A 21,713-nucleotide genomic window follows, 5' to 3' on the forward strand; every position below is an offset into this window, starting at 1 on the left:
TATATACCCGTAAGGCATTGTTTTACTAGCAACCACAGTTACCCTAAAACAGGTGAGATAGAAATCCCTTCCCAACTCTTCTTATTTCTTCCTCCTTCCTTTCCACTTTTTCTGTCTTTCAGTTGATTCCTGAAGAACAACATTTTATCAAAGTTGATGCAACAGTTCTGTTGCTATTATTGTTGTTTGTTTTGCAGCATCACGTCGACATCTCCGGTATTGTTGCCGATGTTGTAATGCTGGTTGAACTGAGCTTGTTCTTATTGTTTTACTTTTCACATTTTTCTGTCTCTTTTCTATAGTACGTCTCTTTCTCTCTTCGCATCCCTCGCATTCTCATAACATGCCCATTGCTCAACTCTATATCTTTTCATTTTTTTCTTCCCCACCTCTCTCTTTCTGTATGCGCGTGTGTGTGTGTATGAAGTTTTAAATGGAAAAAGGTTGCTCTTTCGCTGCGATGTATTTTATCCAAGCGTACAAAAGTTTAGCTCCATATTAATTAATACACTTTAGATTTCATTAATTTGTGTTAATATTAGAGTTAACTCTTATGAAGTTACAGTAGTCATTATAGATGTTTTCATCCATCCGATATAGGAGAACAGAATTTTAATAATTTAATATAATGAAAATGGTGAGTTTAAACAGAAAAAGAATCAATATTTTATATAATAGTCAATTTCATGTCACCTATGTACTTTTCAATTTCTTACCTTCATTCCTATTTTGCAATTGAAATTGCATTATGCATTTAAAAGGTAAAAATCTCTTCAGGGCAATAATTGACAAATATTCGTTCACATCCTACTGGATGGAGAATAGCTTACAGACCTTTTATTTTTTAAATGCATAATGCAATCTTAATTGCAAAATATGAATGAAGGTAAAAAATTGAAACATACGTAGGTGATATGAAATTGCTTATTATATAAATAAATTGATTTCCTTCTGTGTTCAAACTCTCCATTTTCCTTGTATGTATGTATGTATGTATGTATGTATGTATGTATGTATGTATGTATGTATATGTATATATATATATATATAAGTATAAGTTCAAGAAAACAACAACAAAAAACAAAAACGAGAGGACGTGATACAGATTATGTTACTGGACGCTCGGGAAAGGAAAGGAAAGAGAATTTGACGTTTCGAGCGGAGCTCTTCGTCGGAAACATAGGAAAGTCCAAAGAAGGGAAGACGGAGGAAGAAAAAATGCCAACCATATCCACGAGGTTACATTGTGGAATGACCGGAAGGGGAAGGATGGAGAAAAAGTTCTTTCTAAGATGGGAGAGTGCAAGAGAGGGAGGTAAGTATGTGTGCGTTTATATATATATGTATATATATATATATATATATATATATATATATATATATATATATATATATATATATATAATTATATTCAAGGGTACTGAGAAACACCACCAACAAGCTTTCAGCCATTTGCTAGTGGAGTGATATATATATACATACACATACCACGCATATACAGCATACACAGACATACATAGATTCATATATATACACGTACATACATTCATGCATGCATACATACATACATACATACATACATACATACATACATACATACATATATATCACTCTGTAACTCGCCCGCGCTTTCCCATTCATTTCTTTTGCTCATCAATATGCATTCTCTCTCGCTTATCTCCCCACGTTTCTGTCTTCACCTGTCTTGTGAATGTTTCGATACACAAAACATGCCTCCGGGTTACGTTTTTGATAAATTACAGAATATTGCAGAAAACGATATACCAACATACCAACATACCAACACACTAGATAAGAGGATTAGATCTCTAGCTCTCTTTCTCTCTATCTTTCCTGCTCGTATTTTCCCATCAATTTATCTTCCCTTGTGTCTGTCTGACCTCTTCCTTATGCTGCGTATCACCTGCGCCATGTCAAAATCTGTTAATCTAATTCTTCTGAACTATAATGTATCTCCTGATACACCAGTTGCCTTTAAACATGTGGCCTTGAAAACCAAAATTCTGCATAATTTTTTTCCCTTTTCCACACAAACGATCCATTCGGTTTTTTGTGTTCCTCATCTTTCCCATTTTCCTCTTGTTGCATGACTGTTCTTGTTCCCCTCTCCACTTTTACACACACACACACACACACACACACGCGCACACACACGCACACACACACACACACACACACACACACACACACACACACACACACACACACACACACACACACTAATCGTTGGCTGCTATGTTTCCGAGATATTTTCATCAAAAATGAATTCAGCCGGCCAAGCTCTGTCAGAGTACAACCAACGAATGCTCATCACACACACACACACACACACACACACACACACACACACACACACACACACACACACACACACACACACACACACACGCGCGCGCACGAAGAAATCGTCGACACTCCTGTCGGAGACGACAAATATGGATTTTACAATTTGTTGCTGAGCAAACTGCACCAAAGGTTTGTTTATAGTTATTGAATCTTTGTACGGTACATTAGCTCATTCTTTCCGTCAGATCGATATTTCCCGGATAGGTGCAAGTATGATACACGTCAGTTATCGAAGTGATCACTGAGAAATGTGAAATAAAGTGTTTTACTCGAGAAGACAACACACCACGCGGCCCTGCGAATTGAAACCGCAAACTTGTAATAGTGAGAGCAATACTTTAGCCACTAGGACACTCAACTTCACCCCTGCCACACACACACACACACACACAAGCAAACACACGCACGTGCACACACACAGATACATATACGCACAGACACAAATATATATGTAGCAGTGGTTCTTACATGGTTTCGGGTTCAGTTCTACTGTGTGGCACCTTGAACAAATATATTCTATGGCCTCGGACTGACCAAAACCTTGTGACTGGATTTGGTAGACGGAAAGCGAAATAAGTCTTCTATATATATATATACATATATATATATATATATATATATATATATATATATATATATATATATATATATATATATATATTTATATATATTTATATATGTGTCTTTGTGTCTGTGTTTGTCCCTCCCATCACCGCTTGACAACCGGTGTGTGTTTACAACTTAGCGATTCGGTAAAAAGGGCCGCTAAGTTACAGAAACGTAAACGCAAGCGATGGTGGGGGAACAAACACAGACACACAAATATATATATATATATATATATATTCATGAGGGGCTGCTTTCAGTTTTCGTCTACCAAATTTACTCACATGGCTTTGGTCGGACCGAGGCTATAGTAGAAGACACTTGCCGAATGAGCGATGTAGGGAGACTGAACCCAGGACCATGGAGTTGGTAAGCAAGGTACTTACCACATAACCATTCCTAAGCCTATCTATCTATATATATATATATATATATATATATATATATATATATATACATATATATATATATATATATATATATACATATATATCTATCTATATCTATCTATCTATCTATCTATCTATCTATATGTATGTATATATATTTATTGGTGTTGATAAGTAACAGATATATTAGCAGATGCATCCCTTTAATTCTGGGAAAAGTTATCAATATGGCGTGAGTATAATTTACGGGAAGTACATTACTTCTGCAGAGGCGAACAAGGCCAGCTGTACACCACACACACACACACACACACATGCACACGCACACACACACACAGACACACACACACACACACACACGCACACATACATATATACATACAACTCCCCTCACTAGCACACACAAACACCAAGAAAGAGAGAGAAAGAGAGGCGCAGACGCACACAAACAGACAAATTTCACACACATGTGGAATAACACGCAATCACACGCAGACATGCAAAGATACCTTCAGACAGGCAGACAGAACACAGGCGCAGAGAGAAGTGCGCATTCTTATGCAGGCACATGAGTTCACCAACAAAAACACTCTTCATTATAAGTCCTTCCATAGAACCAAAGTTTCAAGTTCCACGACTTTCCTTTTATATGTCCAATATATAAGCAGACTGGGACCTTATGTTTCATCATGTGCACACATATACATACATTAGGTAGACAGACAGACAAGCAGACAGTTAGATAGATAGATAGATAGATAGATAGATAGATAGGCGGCGAGCTGGCAGAATCGTTAGCACGCCGGGCGAAATGCTTAGCGGTATTTCGTCTGCCGTTACGTTCTGAGTTCAAATTCCGCCGAGGTCGACTTTGCCTTTCATCCTTTCGGGGTCGATAAATTAAGTACCAGTTACGCACTGGGGTCGATGTAATCGACTTAATCCGTTCGTCTGTTCTTGTTTGTTCCCTCTATGTTTAGCCCCTTGTGGGTAATAAAGAAATAAGATAGATAGATAGATAGATAGATAGATGGTTATAAGATACGTCTCACAGGTACTGTGAGATATATCATCAGTGATGTTTCTGAGGTTTTATTGGCGGTAAGGTGGAGCTAAAAATGCAGCTTTCAAAATTGGTAACCAAAAATCGATATTTTGTTGCGAATTAGGGTTTAAAGAAAGCTATATAAAGAACTTTGCGGTTAAATATTTTTTCAGACTCCGCAACGCAATTGAAAATTTAAAAAAATCGCTATTTTTGGTCAGATTTTGCATTTCATGGATTATAAGTCGTAGCGAATATATATTTCTACGTAAAAGAATGCACAGTAGTAAATATAGTATCTTTAAGAGGTTGCATACCAAGTTTCAATGCAATTGACTAATATCTTGATGTTCCACATTGACTATAAAGAGAACGAGTGTGTGAACTTCTTTCCAATCCCGCTGCAACGTTCGTTGCGTGTGAACGTACGTCGAATGTGTGTGAAGTTTTCTGCTTTGCACCTTGACTTTAGGCCATTGTATTAAAATTAATGATCGTGTTAAATTTAGTGTTATTTACATTTAGTGATGACTCATAAACCAATACCGTAGCTTTTTCAAGAGCAAGGACGATGAACAGTGAGGGTTAAAGTGATACCTCAAAACGAATCCACTTACGGTCGCAGAAGAGGAATCACCTACACTAGAAATATTGTATATAAGGAAGTGCTGTAACGGATGTATTTAACATATACTTTCACGCAATAACTTAATATTTACTTATATTATTAATAAATATAACATAAAGAATAATAGATTTTTCATTACTCAAAATAGTGCAAATTAAACAATTTTGATTAAATGATAACTATTCATTGGACGATATTTAAATTGTCTGTGAATTTTTTCATGCGTCCAGCTAGCTAAAAATAACAAAGAAAACAAAGTCGAAAAGTCTTTTCATTTCACGTAATTTCAAAGTTTCAAGTGGATGTGGGGCCTGAAGATATAAATTTGGGAGCTTGTTTCTAAAGGATTTTGCAAAGGAAAATTGATTAGTACCAATGAATATGAAAAATAAAACGAGGAACGGCAAACGTGTTATAAAATGATTTTTCGCTCATTATTAAAAATTCCAATGGTTTTCCAAGCCTAAAGATGTAAATTTAAGAACTTCAGATTTTAACACAGTTGTTTTTAAAGGATTCTGCAATTAGGTGGAGGCGCAATGGCCCAGTGGTTAAGGCAGCAGACTCGCGGTCATAGGATCGCGGTTTCGATTCCCAGACCGGGCGTTGTGAGTGTTTATTGAGCGAAAACACCTAAAGATCCACGGAGAACCCTGCTGTACTCTTTCACCATAACTTTCTCTTACTTTCTGTTGTGCCTGTAATTCAAAGGGTCAGCCTTGTCACACTGTGCCACGCTGAATATCCCTGAGAATTACGTTAAGGGTAAACGTGTCTGTGGAGTGCTTAGCCACTTGCACGTTAATTTCACGAGCAGGCTGTTCCGTTGATCGGATCAACTGGAACCCTCGACGTCGTAAGCGACGGAGTGCCAACAACTGGTAATAAGTTTAATCAAATGTACTCATCAGCGTTAGAAGTCATCAGTTGTGTATAAACGAAATATAAACGGATGTAGTTGTGTGAATGAGTCAACAAATGTGTAAACTGGTTGCAGATAAAATGAATAACCATTTTACTTGTATATGATATAAGGTTTATTACTGGAACGTTACAAAAGTAGCTTTTGGATTACAACCGATACATGTGTAAGAGGTACGTTCAAAAAGTATTTTTCGAGCCAAAAGTAAATCTTTCGGCAAAAAAAAATGCCCGATGCGTTCAGTGAAAACGACAATTCGACGAGAACGTACTACACGTCTGTACTCTAGGCGTAACAGCCGGAACTGGCCGGAACTACCGGCGCGGAAATTTTCATGCATGCGCAGGAAGGCTGGCGTCACCTCCCACTGAAAGGATTTTGCCCACGCAGCATTAGCTTTCGTGGGAAAAAATGAAGTTGGATACTTTTTGAACGTACCTCGTATCTACTGCAAAAAAAAAAATGTGAAACTGCATAATCTGTGTGAGCAGCTTATTTATGAGGAAATTGCATGATTGCATGTGTGTAATAATGACGGTCAGACTAGTTGGACAGTTAGTGGCAACAGCCATTGAATACGTTGGGTTGTGTTTGACGAAGATGACAGTGGTGTTGAAGGAGTGTCGGTAGTATTGAGGAAAGCCTAATACGTCGGGCTGTCATAGTGACGCTGGCGGATGCAGTAAGCCTCCCAACCATGGATCGAGAGCAAAGCATGATTTCTCAGCTGGAGTGTCAATCCTAAACATTGGTCCCCAAAAGATGGTTTCAACTCTTGTTTCAGCATATATTAAGGAGTTAAGTTGACGGGCTATAAGACAGAAGTCGCAAATGACCAAACAGAACTAAATTTTCTGTCTCCAGAATGGATGAAACGTTGATAACTCGAAAAATACAATAACGAGTCGAGATCCACTACAAATGAATCGAAATTTTCACAGATAGAATTTCCACGAGCTTTTACTACTTCTGATAAAAAACAGCATAATTAGAATATAAATATATTTTTTTAATGAGTATACGAAAAGGCTTACATCAAAAGATAGATGTGGTACAAAAGCAGAATATAAATCTTAGGTTCCTGTCGAGAGAATCGAAAATATGAACTGCTTTATACGCGAATGTGCAATGAGCATGTGCATGTGTATGAGAGAAACTAGTTATCGGATTGCGTATACAATTGAGAAAATATTCAAGTGATTTGAAATATCATGCAGTATAATCATGCATCATATTGACACAGCTGTCAATCAGTTTCCAATGGTTGAATCTGAGAAGAAAGGTTGCTAATTTTATTCAATGTAGGAGCAGTACTTCAGGCGATATTTAGTTGATGAAGGGCGGCGAGCTTGTAGAATCGTTAGCACCTCAGGTCAAACGCTAAGCGGCATTTAGTCCATCCTTACGTTCTGGGTTCAAATTTCGTCGAGTTCGACTTTGCCTTTCATCCTTTCGGGGTCGATATTATAAGGACCAGCTGAGAACTGGTGTCGATATAATCGACTCCCCGGTCCCTTGAACTTGGTGGACTTGTGCCAAAATTTGAAACCGAGACTTGGGTGGTACCTTGCAGGAAGCGTAGAGGCTAAGTGTATCTGGTGATGCGGTCGTGAGTGATTGCAGAGGTAAAATAACTACGACAGTTTGCAATAGACTGTACTGGGTGCGCTGAGGTAACTAAACTTTCCCTGTGTTACTGTGTGGTCGTATATGATAGATGCAAGAGGATTAATAACTAAAAGAAGCCGAGCAGAAAGCGTATACTGAGTTCTTTATCAAAATGCACCCCACCACCAATACTAGGCGATGGTAATAAGTTTGGCCAAATTATAATGTTAAACGAGCTCAGTAGCGAAGCCTGTGGAATTTCTAGCTAATATGGCACATAACCAGTGTCCCAAATTTGAAAATTGTCATAAATTTAGAGCTCCGTGTTGACGCATCTACAACCTAAATTTCTAAAGACATGCGTGGAAGGATGCATATGTGATGTTCACTGTATGCATATACGATACAGTATTGTTTAAGCCATGGAGGAAGATGCGGTAAAAATTGAGTGACCGAGGAAAGGATTCATGCAAAAAACAGCAATAATCAACGAAATACGTAATGTGAGGTTTGAGTGTGTCATAAATGGTGAATGCACGAAATTCCTTAATCAATTATGAATAAATTGCTTATTGTGGTTATGCTTTGGGAATATTTTGATTACATTGTCGGCAGTGTATCGATGTATCAAATGTGTGTGTGTTCTTAAAATCTGGAAATTCGTAAATATCATTTCAATTAAGTCTGTGCCCTCTTTTATTATGTCATCATTTACATTTGTTTTCAGCCTTTCAGCAGTAATGTAGTACACCTACTCACGCCTGTAACGGTGAATGGAATCTCAACTCCATTTGATCATTTTATATCAAGACTAACCGAGAGTTAAATATCTAGGCCAACAGTGTTTAAACTCATCTAGCTTGCGGGCTTGATTGAAGTATAAACTAGATTTCATTGGCTCCATAGTTACAATTACTCACAAATCCCTATTCATTGAATAGACCAAGGTAAATAGATAAAAGGGTCAATGTATATGATAGCGAATTTATTAAGAATATATAAGGGGAGAATAAGTTTAAGTAAAATATTGTGCAAAAATGTGTGAGAAAAGTTCATCGATATGATTTATGTGTATATAATCGTAATCAGCAAGAGTCATTTGAATAAGAACGGAAGCAAAAACTATCCAAATGAATGTATATAATTCTCGAGAAAACCGATGATTGTCAGAAAGCTTGCATTGTTTTAGTTGCAGGACTTTTAAATATTACTCATAGCTATAGAGTCCTTTCAGATAAAGACGTGTAATTTTGAAGAAAAAGGAATATCTTCCGTCATGTCTATAAGCTTTTAGTTCATGGTTCATAAACTTTTTTTCAGCATTGGCTGAGATAACAAAAGATTCTCCAAGGTGCGCTGATTTAACTAATCAGCACCGATGTTAATCGCAGTAAAAAGTGTATCAGATCTACCGATATATATTTCACAGAATGTTTAAAATTGAAATAATAATAGTTTTTTAAAATATTATCTAAAGTCGGATTAAGTATTTCCACGGCCTGGATCCACCTCACGGGCACAATGTTTGACAGCCCCTGATCTAGGCCATTATACAGCACAATGCTAATGTCAGGATTCCATCTTTCCCGCTAAGCATGTCAGTTACTAATTCGGATATTTTTAATTCTCTTAATGTAAATATACTTCAATACAATGCCACTGGGTTAAGTCGGAATAAATCTACATTTACTACACACTACATTTCGATGATCGAGGCACATAGTATACTCTTAATCAGACGAATGTGTTTCAGGTATCGGACTTTCAATCCTATCAAGGAATGGGATGTATTTTTAAGCCACTAAATTTGACTGACTTTGAAAGCATAGCTATTAAACGGTAACTGTAACACATATGGACTTAATGCAGATATGTGTGTGAAGCAGAATACTGAGAAAGATTTGGTAGAGATGTTGTTGGCACTCCGTCGTTTACGACGTCAAGGGTTCCAGTTGATCCGATCAACGGAACAGCCTACTCGTGAAATTAACGTGCAAGTGGCTGAGCACTCCACAGACATGTGTACTCTTAACGTAGTTCTCGGGGATATTCAGCGTGACACAGTGTGACAAGGCTGACCCTTTGAATTACAGGCACAGCAGAAACAGGAAGAAAGAGTGAGAGAAATTTGTGGTGAAAGAGTACAGCAGGGTTCGCCACCATTCCCTGCCAAGCCTCGTGGAGCTTTTAGGTGTTTTCGCTCAATAAACACTCACAACGGCCGGTCTGGGAATCGAAACCGCGATCCTATGACCGCAAGTCCGCTGCCCTAACCACTGGGCCTTTGCGCCTCCACGGTAGAGATGTAGAGGACTGTAGATTATCCGACTGTCTCACATTTGGTACTTCAGATACCGGCGTTTCGATAGTATAACAGAATATGATATACTGGCTTCGAATTTTGGCATAAGGCTAGCAATTTCAAGGAAGGGGATAAATCGATTGCATCGACCCCAATGTTCAACTGGTACATTATATTATTGACACCGGAAGGAATAAAGGCAAAACTGACCTCAGCGGAATTTGAGTGCTGATATACATTTTGCCCGGCGTCCTAACGATTCTGCTAGCTCGCTGCCTTTAGAATTGGATACATTGGAAATTAATCTAATTGATTATACATGCTCTCGTCCCCTTAATTCAGAATTTACATCCAACTGAGAGCAACAGTATTTATAGTGACCGTAATGGCAATAATTTACATAAGCAAATCTAATGAGCAAATTATAAATACCTTATCATACACAACAAGGGTCCTGTACAAGGGTCCTGTACAAGGGTCCTGTACAGTTATGAAAGAATAACCTTCTGTATGTTCACTCTTTCAGGGAGTGTAATGACTTATGCTTCAACTTGACCAATTCCGAACAACCTAAGAGTACTGAAACCACGTAAGTAAACCTATATATACTACCATATTTTGCTTTTTACTTCTAATGTAACTGAATTAATGCGTGCAAATATTTACTCTGCATAGTTTAGTGTTAGTTTCGTATTAAATGAATTTATTTATAATGCAATATCACGTAATGTAAATCTCTCATAACCTCCAACGAGTTTTTTGAAAAGCCATGTTACCCTACTTTTGTTCAGAGGAAATGGATTATATATATACATATATATATATATATATATATATATATATATATATATATATATATGGTATATATGATATATATGATATATACATATATATACACTTATATAAATATATACATATTTACTATATATATACATACAGATGCATATATCTATGCATATACACACACACACAAATATATATATACATACATGCATACATTATATATATGAGAAAAATATATGTTCAAGTAGAAGCATTCAAATTTTTTGAGGAGCCCAAAAAGAGAAAAAATAATTTCTAATAAAAATTCATCATATTCCGAAATATCCTGGTAGAGCAAGCAATAAGAATATGAAAATAATTGAAAAAGTTCGTTAAAGGTATAAAGATACCATAACAAAACAATTTTTATAATTGTTTATGGTATCTTTATATCTCTAACGAACTTTTTCAATTATATATATATATATATATATATATATATATATATATATATATATACGTATATGTATATATGTATATGGCTGTAGTAGTAGTATTGACCGTGTTGGTAATGGTAGTGACCTCTGTCCGTGTAAGCTACTGCTGCTTACACAGACAGAGGTCACAATTCAAGTCAACGCACTAGACAGCCATTTTGTACCCATACAAAAAACGCTCCCACTTGGACTATGCTGACACCAGTAAGAAACAATTATGAACTTTTCTTTTAATTACATTTTAAAAAAAAAATATGTATTTTTGATAAGGTTTGTTTTGTCATGAACCGAAACATGTAAAATATCTCTGAGGAAATTATAAATTAAAATCTATTTTATATAGTGGCGCTTTCAAACTTCTTTTTTACTAATATATGCCCACTCGTATGCCACCTACACTTTTTTTTATCTATCTATCTATCTATCTATCTATCTATCTATCTATATGTACATATATATTCTACCGCACATACTCAATGTATGTGTTTTGAATGTTGGCCAGTTTACTGCAGTTTAGCTCTAACCAGGAGTTGTAGCATCTGCCAGGGTCGCAGTTTCGGGTAAACTAGCGTATGTGAAAACAATAAATCTGAGAGTGGCGATGCTTAAATACCATTGGTATGTGTCTGGGCATGCAATGAAATCACCGGGAGAGAAGGAAATATACCCAAACTGCGGATGACACCAGGTAGTTCAAACCGTGCCACTTCAACACACTAATCGATACATACCCATTAGTCCAAAATATTACATAGTTATATGTATCTATATATATATATATATGAGATTGACTGTGTTATTGTGTGCGTGTGTTTGAGAACTAAAATCATGTGAGGTCTTGGTAATTTAGTTGTGAGTGAATGTATGTTTTGTACGTTGTTATAGCGTATTCAAACATTAATTGTATCGTTAAATAAAAATTTCTCTTTCATCATATCTCTCTCTGTATTTGATCGGTGTTTTTTTTTCAGAACAAAGATAAAATGGAAAAAATTGCAATTTTAGTGATTTTAGCACCAAAGTCTTCCACATCGTCACATGATCTAATGCAAGATCATAACTCTCAATTGTTATTCATAGTATCACATGATACATTCAGTGGATTAACATAGCCTTATCTTTTGGTGAAATTACATTCATACAGTTACGTCGTCCCAAAACTGAGGACAGAGAACTAAGCGAATTCTATGCCTAGCCTCGTGATCATCTTCAACCAATCAAACCGTATCTTAGATGACTGCAAGTAGAGCCATAATCTAGTCATAAAAAGAAAAGAATTTTGACATTTTCCTTAGAGTTGTAACAAATAGCGCATAGCTGCAGAACTTTCCATCTTCCACTACTTACGAAAATCAATAAATTGTGAAACCACTTAAATAAATGAATATGAATTTTCTTAAAGACACCAAGGGCATTTTCAACTGATTTTCTTTATACTTACACTCGTGCGGAAAAAAAAATATATGCGTGCACGTGCGCGTGTGTTGTGTGTATGTATGTAATTAGTGTAATGGATGGCATGATATATGTTTTCATTTTCAGACAACCGGCCAACAGCGAAATTTATCAAAGGTGTCATATAATTTGTGAGAAGTTTCGTTCGAATAACACAGCATGCAGATTGGGTAAGACTAGAAATCTCTAACTCTTTGCACTCAACACCTATACACCAATATACTATTGTTAGACGAACCTAATATTAGAAAGCTTCTCTTTCTTCTCTCCAGCCTCCTCCACTTTAAACTTATATTTAGAAGAATATTTTTGAAACAGTTACTTGGATTTAAAGAGTGGGTTTGTTATGAATGTTTACCACTGCATACAAACCGAAAAATTGGCGTTCCAAAAACTCCTTTGGGTGTTGTGTAGCAACGGACCTTGATTAAGTGTTTTAACTTTCAAACAGCCAATACTCTTGATTGATCTAGATATATAAAAAAAATCCTGAACAATGTTAAACCGGGTAGAGCACAGTAAAATTGCCGCATGTTGATTGATTCTTAGCTCGGTGTGATGAGTCAAAATTATTTTTGTTGACATAGTTCAAGGAAGGGCAGTGAACAAGTTCGGTACGCCATCTAAAACCGAAATATTTAGTAGCATCTTTACGTCTAAATATGTTATAGTTACTATTATTGCTCGATGCAGAGTAGGCTTTGATGGCCTCTGATATCGTACCGAACACCAAGTCATATCGTATGTTATATTTTGGAGACTTCCGTATCCGAATAGAAGATCCCTCAGTTGTATTGTTGTCATTGGTAGAGACACACTAGAAATCTGTTCTCCATAAGTTTTAGTAAATACTGTCTACTTAATATCAAGATATTAGCAGTGAAAACAATCATGAACTAACACGATCCCAATGTACTGTTAAGTTTATATTAGCCTAGAGCAGTAGTTGTTAATGTGGGTCCATTTGGCCACTTGGGAGTCTATATAAGATTTTGGAGTTAAAATTTATCTGCAATAAATTGCTTATACTTCTATAATATACAAAATATTTTAACAATTTTTTAAAGCAATTCCTGATAATATTTAATTATAAAAATATTATATGATTTTTTTAAACATCAAATAATACACCACTCAATCTTTCACTTCACTCGTTGTTTCACTCCATACTCTAGAACTACACTCTCACTCAATCTACTTATCTTGTTCCTCTTCTCTTTGTTTTAGTTTCTATCCATGAAATGCTACGGTCGACAGTAAACGGTGAGTTAACATTATTATTATGTTAAAAGAAAAAAAAAGACAAAAAACTAGACTATGATTTAGGAACAAAGACGGAATTTTGTGTTGGGGTAGGTCTCAGTTGATATCGAAAACAGTACATGACTGATAAATTACTTTATCGACCCCGGAGGTATGAAAGGTAGAGCTGATCACAGTGTAATTTGAACTAAGAACGTAAAACGCCCCCGAAGAAATCCTACGTGGCATTTCATCCGATCCTCTAACTATTCTACAACCCTTGCAGCCTAAAAGCAATGTTAATTATAATTATTTCTACTACAGGCGCGAGGTCTCAAAATTTGGGGTAAGATAGCCAATCAATTATATTGACTCTCAGTGCTCAACAGGTGCTTATTTTATCGATCCCGAAAGCATTAAAGGCAAAGTTGTCCGCGACAGGATTTGAAAACCTTTTAAAATTTTGTCACAGTTTTAATGGAAGAAAATTGGTTGAATACCGCGCGACCCCAGTGCTCGACTGGTATTTGTCTTATGGACTCCGAGAGAATGAATGGCAAAGCTGACTTACTCGGAATTTGATCTCGGAATGTAAAGAGTCTGAAGAACTATCGCAAAGGAATTTTGTCCAACGCTTTAACGATTCTGCCAGCCTTGCCGTCCAAGAGGCAATGATAATAATTGCTTCAAATTTTGACACTGGGTCAACAATTTTAGAGGGAGAAGGTTAGACTATACCATGAATCACAATACTTGACTGGTAGCCTTGTCGCTTAAAAACAATAATAGATAAATAAATAGATAAATAAATAAATGAAGGAATAATTAAATTAAAATTGAATTTAAAAAAAAATGAACATAAAATAAAATACAAGTCAGGTGATGTAGCATGGACAATATTAAGTCTAAAAAAAAGGTGGTGAGCTATCAGAAACGTTAGCACGCCGGGCGAAATGCTTAGCAGTATTTCGTCTGCCTTTACGTTCTGAGTTCAAAATCCGCCGAGGTCGACTTTGCCTTTCATCCTTTCGTGGTCGATAAATTAAGTACCAGTTGAGTACTGAGGTCGATATAATCGACTAGCCCCCTCCCCCAAATTTTCGGGCCTTGTGCTTAGAGTAGAAAAAAATATTTCCTAATATTACGGCGACAAGTAGTATTACGTTCGACTTTACGTTCTGGGTTCAAATTCCACCGAAGTCAACTTTGCTTTTTATCCTTTCGGGGTTGATAAAATAAATACCATTTAAAACTGAGGTCGACATAATCGACTTGCCCACTCCGAAATTGCTGGCTTTGTGCCAAAATTTGAAACCAAAATTAATGCGGCAAGAAAGCGGTGAGCTGGCAGAATCGTAAGCATGCCGGTCTATATGCTTAGCGGCATTTCGTCCGTCTTTACGTTCTGAGTTCAAATGCTGCTGAGATCGACTTTGCCTTTCGGGGTCGATAAAATAAGTATCAGCTGAGCATTAGAGTCGATCTTATCAATTTAGCCCCAACTCCCGAAATTACTGGCCTCGTGCCAAAATTTGATTCCAGTATTAAGGCGGCAAGCTAGCAGAATCGTTAGCACGCCGAACAAAATGTATAGCTGCATTTCGTCCGTCTTTACTTTGCATTATTTCACCCTTCCAAAATCGATAAAATAAGTACCAGTTGAACACTGGGGGTCGATGTAAACAACTTTTTCCTGCCCCCAAAATTACTGGCCTTGTGCTAAAATTTGATGCCAATATTTTCTAATACTTTCCAGTGTCAAAATTGTGTTCCAAAGAAAATCTAATGACGGAATGTCAACCGTGTGTAACCGGTGGATTTTACTCGCATCCGAACGACCAAACCAGATATTACAAATGTGTTTATGGTGTACTACTGCCGAGATATTGTCAATCTGGAACCATTTGGTACCAGCATACAAGGACGTGCATCTTCGACTGTAAGCAATTTCGATTATAAAACAACTCTTCTTCTTCTTCTTCTTCTTCTTCTTCTTCTTCTTCTTCTTCTTCTTCTTCTTCTTCTTCTTCATTCATTCATTCATTCTGCTTCTTCTTCTTCTTCTTCTTCTTCTTCTTCTTCTTTCTTTTTTCCTCCTTTCTTTCTCTTGTTCTTAACCTTATTTCTTTTCTTCTCTACTTTTCCTCTCTTCCTTCACTATTGCATCACCACCACCACCACCACCACCACCATCACCACCACTTCGTCGTCGACGTCAACGTTATCGTTGTCGCTGTTGTCGTCATCCTCGTCCTTCTCAATAACTTCTTCACCCTTTTCTTCTTTCTCCTTTCTGTTTTTCTTTCTTCTTTCCTTTGGTTCTTTCTTTTTCCTTCATCATCTATTCGCTCCCTTCACCAGCATCCCACCACCACCTCCACCACCACCACACCGTCGCCATCAACGTCATCGTTGTCGTCGTCGTCGTCCTCCTTCTCCTCCTCCTCCTCCTTCTCCTCCTCCTCCCCTCCTCCTCCTCCTCATTCTCCTCCTCAATCACTTCTTCACCCTTTTCTTCTATCTCCTTTCTGTTTTTCTTTCATCTTTTCTTTGCTTCTTTCTTTTTTCTTTCATCATCTATTCCCTCCCTTCACCATCACCACCACCACCACCACCACCACCACCACCACCACCACCACCACCACCACCACCTTCTTACTCCTCCTCCTCAAAACTAGAATATAGTGCGTTTGTAGTGTATAAAGTTTTCGTTATGATTTATGTTAGTATACCCATAGGAATATATGAATGAAGCAATGGAGGTCATCCTCAGTATGAATCTGTCAAAGGAGTGTGATATAACATAAGGAGATATCAATTAAGAAAAGCCACGAAACACAAATATACACATTTCATATTTCCTTTTTTTCCATGCTTTACATAAAAAAAAAAAAAAACGTGCTTTTTTATTTCTAGTTCTGTCACGATGGAAGAACAAGCTGAATATACGTAGGGACAGTCTGGATGTTCAACCGACACAGCAAGTTCAAAGTGCTTCTGGTAACCATCAAACCTTAATGCTTATATTTTACTTTCATTCTTATTTCGTCTGTCGTTACGTCCTGAGTTCAAATTCCATTGAGGTCGACTCTGCTTTTCATCCTTTCGGAGTTGATAAATTAAGTACCAGTTGTGTACTGGGGCGGTCTAATCGACTAGCCCCCTTCCCAAAATTTCGGACCTTGTGTCTATAGTAGAAAAGATTATACTTTTATTCTGTTTCACTTTAGTTGTTGAAAAGTGTGAAGGTGGGGTTGACGTGCCAACGGGGAACCCACTATGTGGTCCTACCACCGATCTGCTAAAAACAGCGGCAAAATATTTTCATCTTTTTCCTATATCACACACAACTGTCTTAAAAGATGAGAAAAGAAGAAAGGATTCCGTAGTTCTAAATATATTAGGCCGTGAGCAAAAGGATTGGATGGTCATAAATAGAAAGCCTTTGATCGCAATTCAGTGGACTCAGCCTTGACTTTAGTTCGGCTAAGCCCTTCAAGGTGGCACTCCAGTATGCTCGCAATCCATCACTGAAACAAGTAAAGGAGTACACTGTATCTATTTCATATAAATTACAGTCAAAAGTGTGTCCTTGTCTTCTTCTTCTTCTTCTTCTTCTTCTTCTTCTTCTTCTTCTTCTTCTTCTTCTTCTTCTTCTTCTTCTTCTTCTTCTTCTTCTTCTTCTTCTTCTTCAAGGCACCGTAACGGAGGTGAGTCCCACAAGGCTGCGAGAGATCTCTTATTCTTATTCTCCATTAGATGCTTAGTTTCATGTTATGAACCTGCCAATAAAATAGATGAAGTTGAGTTGGTCTTCGTTTCTTATTAAAGTGACGGGGTTTCCAAAATATAACATCTAATATTGCCTGTTATCTAGTACTGAGGTCGATGTAATCGACTATTCCCTGCCCCAAAATTTCTGGTCTTGTGCCAGTAGTATAAAGGATTATTATTCAGTAATAATAAATATCTTATTTTGATTTCAGAGACGATGTGTGTTTTTGGCGTCTATAATCCTAAATGTAAACCATGCGAAAATGACAGTTATCACAGCAAATCAGCATCTCTTTCTCACTTCTATCATTGCAAAAATGGTTGGCTCTACCTCATGTATTGTCCCTCGGGAACAATATGGAATAGCACGTTATCAGCATGCGTTTACGGAGGTGAGAATCTCTTAATTGTTTTCTTCATTCATATGTAACTGGTTACATTTCAACTCTAACGAAACATCCATTATAAGTGTATTACAGGTTTTGACACCCTCATTTCTCTGTGGTTAAGAAGCCGGCTTTGAAACCATGTCATTTCAAAGTAATCAGTGCAGTCGCACTTTAAATGCTGTGTGTGTTTATGTGATTGCATATGCATGTAATATAGTATTATATTACCAGCTGTGTGTTTTCAACACATCCTTTAAAATTTTAAGCCACGAAGAAAGAGATTAGGTGATATTCATACCACCGTTTCATCAACGACATTCTATATTCACAAAGATTATAACTGTATAACGCCAAGTTTCCGCTTCTATTTCTCCAGCATCATCCCTTTGTCTCTATGGTAACGATGACACAGATTGTCTACCATGTCTACAAGACACTTACTACAGCAAACCTGGATCCGTAAGACAATTCTACCAATGTGTCCATGGATGGTTATTTGTGAGATCTTGTCCAATTGGAACCGTATGGGCCGGCCTGTTAAAAGAATGCGTAGCTGGCAGTGAGTGTTATAAGATATTTTTTCTCTTCATCCTTGCTGTCTTCTTTTTTGATTTTATTATTTTTTGATATTTACTTTGATTTGAGTGATAATTGATACTAGTTTGATCCCATTTCCCCTTATTGACGACAATCTGGATGATTACATTACCTGGAATATCCAGAATAAAATGGCTAGCCAAAACCCACAAAAGAGCCTCATTGTTGATTCGTCTTGATCTGATTTAAATGATCCCATTACTGCACACACGCACTCGCACGCATACACACACACGCACACATATATGTCTAAATACATATGTATGTATGTGTGTATGTATATATATATATATATATATATAGTTGAAATTTACAGAAAAACAAAAGACGAAGACAGGTGTACAAACAACAAACACGTGTATTAGTTTAACGCTCGGGAAGGTGAGAAGGTCTTTTACATTTCGAACCTACGCTCTTCATCAGAAAGGAGTGCGAATGACTCGTCCTTGTTTTTCCTGGCCGCCTATTTTTTTTTTGTTTTTTTTCTGTCCGTCTTTGTATCGTCTCTCTGTCCGGATGTTTTATTGTCGTCTGTTGCGTTCTTGTTCCATTTTGTAAAATCATATATATATATATATATATATATATATACACATATATACATATATATAAATTGAAGTGTACAGTATTATACATCCATTACGGCTGATCTTACCAATCGGTTTCGCACTAGGCGTTCAACGGAGTGTTACATAACAGTCCGTCTATGCAACTCTGCGCTCTTCAGGTACGTTATGAAATTATATATACATACATACGTACATACATATACATACACACATACATACATATACACACACACACATATATATATATATACGAGTGATTTCTCTTAATTTCTGTCTATTAAATTTACCGACAAATCCTTGGGCGGCCCAGGGTGAGAAGGCATTTGTCCAAGATGACGCACAGTGAAACTGAACCCCAAACTACATAGCTGGGAAGCAAACTTTTTAACCACACAGAAATATTTTCTGAGTACTACATCAATGAGTTTCGGTTTTGGTACCACAAGAACTGCAAGATTTAGAAAAGTGCTGTCGAATCAATCGATCCAAGGGCCTGATATGGAATTTATTTTATCAAGGCAAGTCAATTTAAAAAAAATAAATGGCCTAGGTAGAATTTGAACACAAGGCTTAAATGTATGGTACTAAATAGCACGTGACGAATGCCATGTGGTATTCGCCGTATATCCTGGAGTAGTCTGTTGCTTTACGGATTTGAATTCGAGGCTTCCTATAGGATTAGTCCAAGACAATAATCCGAGCACCACGAGTGTGTTTCCTATTACCCAATAATCTATATATTAAATGACTGGTGAACACCACTGCGCTACTTTACTGTTAAGTAATAATAAAACCACAACCACCGCCGCCACCGCTACCACCACCGCCGCCGCCGCCATCAACTGCATCAATACTCATGGATTGTTTTTAATGATACCCCTTAACATTTGAGATCAAGAGTTGGTTATAAGATAATGTCTTTTCTCGAAAAGCTGTTTTAATTTCTCATTTTCCACTTTCAGGCGTTCCCGGTATTTGGAATACAGCAGAAGGAATTCCAGATATTTCAGCCCTTCCAGAACATGTTCCAGATGTCACTAACATACCATCGGGGGTTCGAGATGAATACACTCCATCAAAAGGATTGCACTCAAGGGAGCCAATCGAGCCTACAAGTAAGTTTTTTAGTTTTGTTTATTGTACTATTGTGGGCAAGACAAGACTTACCAATACTATATTAGTTATAAGCTTTAATGAAACAAATGAGTGTTAACGTTTCGGACGTTTGTCTTTCATCAGAAGAAAGAGAAACGCATCGGGGGAATCAATCACAAAGAAGAATAGACAGTGAGGGAGAGAAAGCGAGAAGGAGAGAGAAAGATTAAGAAAGAAAGAGAGAGGTAGAGAGCAAAAGTGGTAGAGAGTGAAAGAAATGGACGCACACACACACACACACACACACTCACACACACACACACATATATATATGCGAATATATATGTAAATATATAATGTATATATATATATATATATATATATATATATATATGTATATGTATGTATATATATATAATATATATGTATATATATGTATATATATATATATGTGTATATATATATATATATATATATATATATATATATATATATATATATATATATACATTATATACACATATATATACATATATATATATATATATACGCATATATATATTTTTGCACATACAAAAATATTTATACATACAAACATACATATACATACATATATATATATATATATATATATATATATATATATATATATATATATATATATATATATATATATATATATATACACAAACTCACACTCACTCACAAGCACACACACATATATATATATTCACCTACGCATATTCTCAGCACGTACTCTTTCTGCTATTTCAGGGACCAATTTCTGTATCTTTGGAGTGAATCAGCCAAGATGTCGTCGATGTGCTCCCGGAACATTTTATCCGAAGCTGAAATCCACGATCGAATTTTACCAATGCCTCTCTGGATGGTTGTTCATCATGGAGTGTCCTTTAAACACAGTTTGGGACGGTGAATCGACTAAATGCATCTATGGTAAGTCCCTGAACTACAAAGAAATTACTGAAAAACCCTTCTGCTAATAAAAGCTTATTTTCGGGTTCATTTTCCGATTTTAACTATGATTCTTAATCCTCTAAAGGTCCTATTTGTTATGCAACAGAATAGCGAATTTGGGCGAAATAAGATTTTGTCAATGCACCTTTCTTTTCTCCCATATATGTCATGAAGAGAATAGGGCCAATTGTCAATAAACAATAGAAGGCTCTTACGAGAAAGCAATTTTTAAAATTGTAATAATCTTTACGGTTATGTCACGTTAAAAGCGTTGTTTCTCTTCACTTTCGACCATCAAAATTAAGCAACTTTGAGCATAGTTACTATTTAGATGGGCGATCCCTTGGGAAGTTTAGGCACTGTAAACATAAAAATATAGGTGGTTAAGTAACAGTGTCGCCAAGGACAAAATACCTTGTGATATGTTCTGCAGCTTGAGTTCAGATCCAACTGAAACAATTTTGTTTTTCATTTTTTCCTGAGTCGACAAA

The 21,713-nt window shown here is 36.6% G+C and overlaps 1 protein-coding gene across 2 annotated transcripts in view; it reads left to right on the forward strand.

Moving 5' to 3' along the window:
• LOC106877428 (uncharacterized) overlaps positions 1-21,713 on the forward strand; it is an 86,107-nt gene that overhangs the window by 5,602 nt on the left and 58,792 nt on the right. The window contains exons 1-10 of one of the 2 annotated variants that reach the window (XM_089352009.1): positions 1,278-1,315; positions 10,394-10,456; positions 12,669-12,751; positions 13,809-13,844; positions 15,580-15,762; positions 16,740-16,823; positions 17,810-17,989; positions 18,363-18,545; positions 20,115-20,267; positions 21,022-21,201. In XM_089352009.1, coding sequence (XP_089208135.1) covers positions 1,293-1,315; positions 10,394-10,456; positions 12,669-12,751; positions 13,809-13,844; positions 15,580-15,762; positions 16,740-16,823; positions 17,810-17,989; positions 18,363-18,545; positions 20,115-20,267; positions 21,022-21,201 — 1,168 coding nt within the window. In that variant the 5' untranslated portion in view covers positions 1,278-1,292. Of the gene's footprint in view, positions 1-1,277; positions 1,316-10,393; positions 10,457-12,668; positions 12,752-13,808; positions 13,845-15,579; positions 15,763-16,739; positions 16,824-17,809; positions 17,990-18,362; positions 18,546-20,114; positions 20,268-21,021; positions 21,202-21,713 lie in introns of those variants that run through there. The other variant, XM_089352008.1, reaches the window with a different exon arrangement.

This window comes from Octopus bimaculoides, chromosome 5 (genome assembly GCF_046866305.1).
Source record: "Octopus bimaculoides isolate indiv1 chromosome 5, ASM4686630v1, whole genome shotgun sequence".
NCBI lineage: Eukaryota > Metazoa > Mollusca > Cephalopoda > Octopoda > Octopodidae > Octopus > Octopus bimaculoides.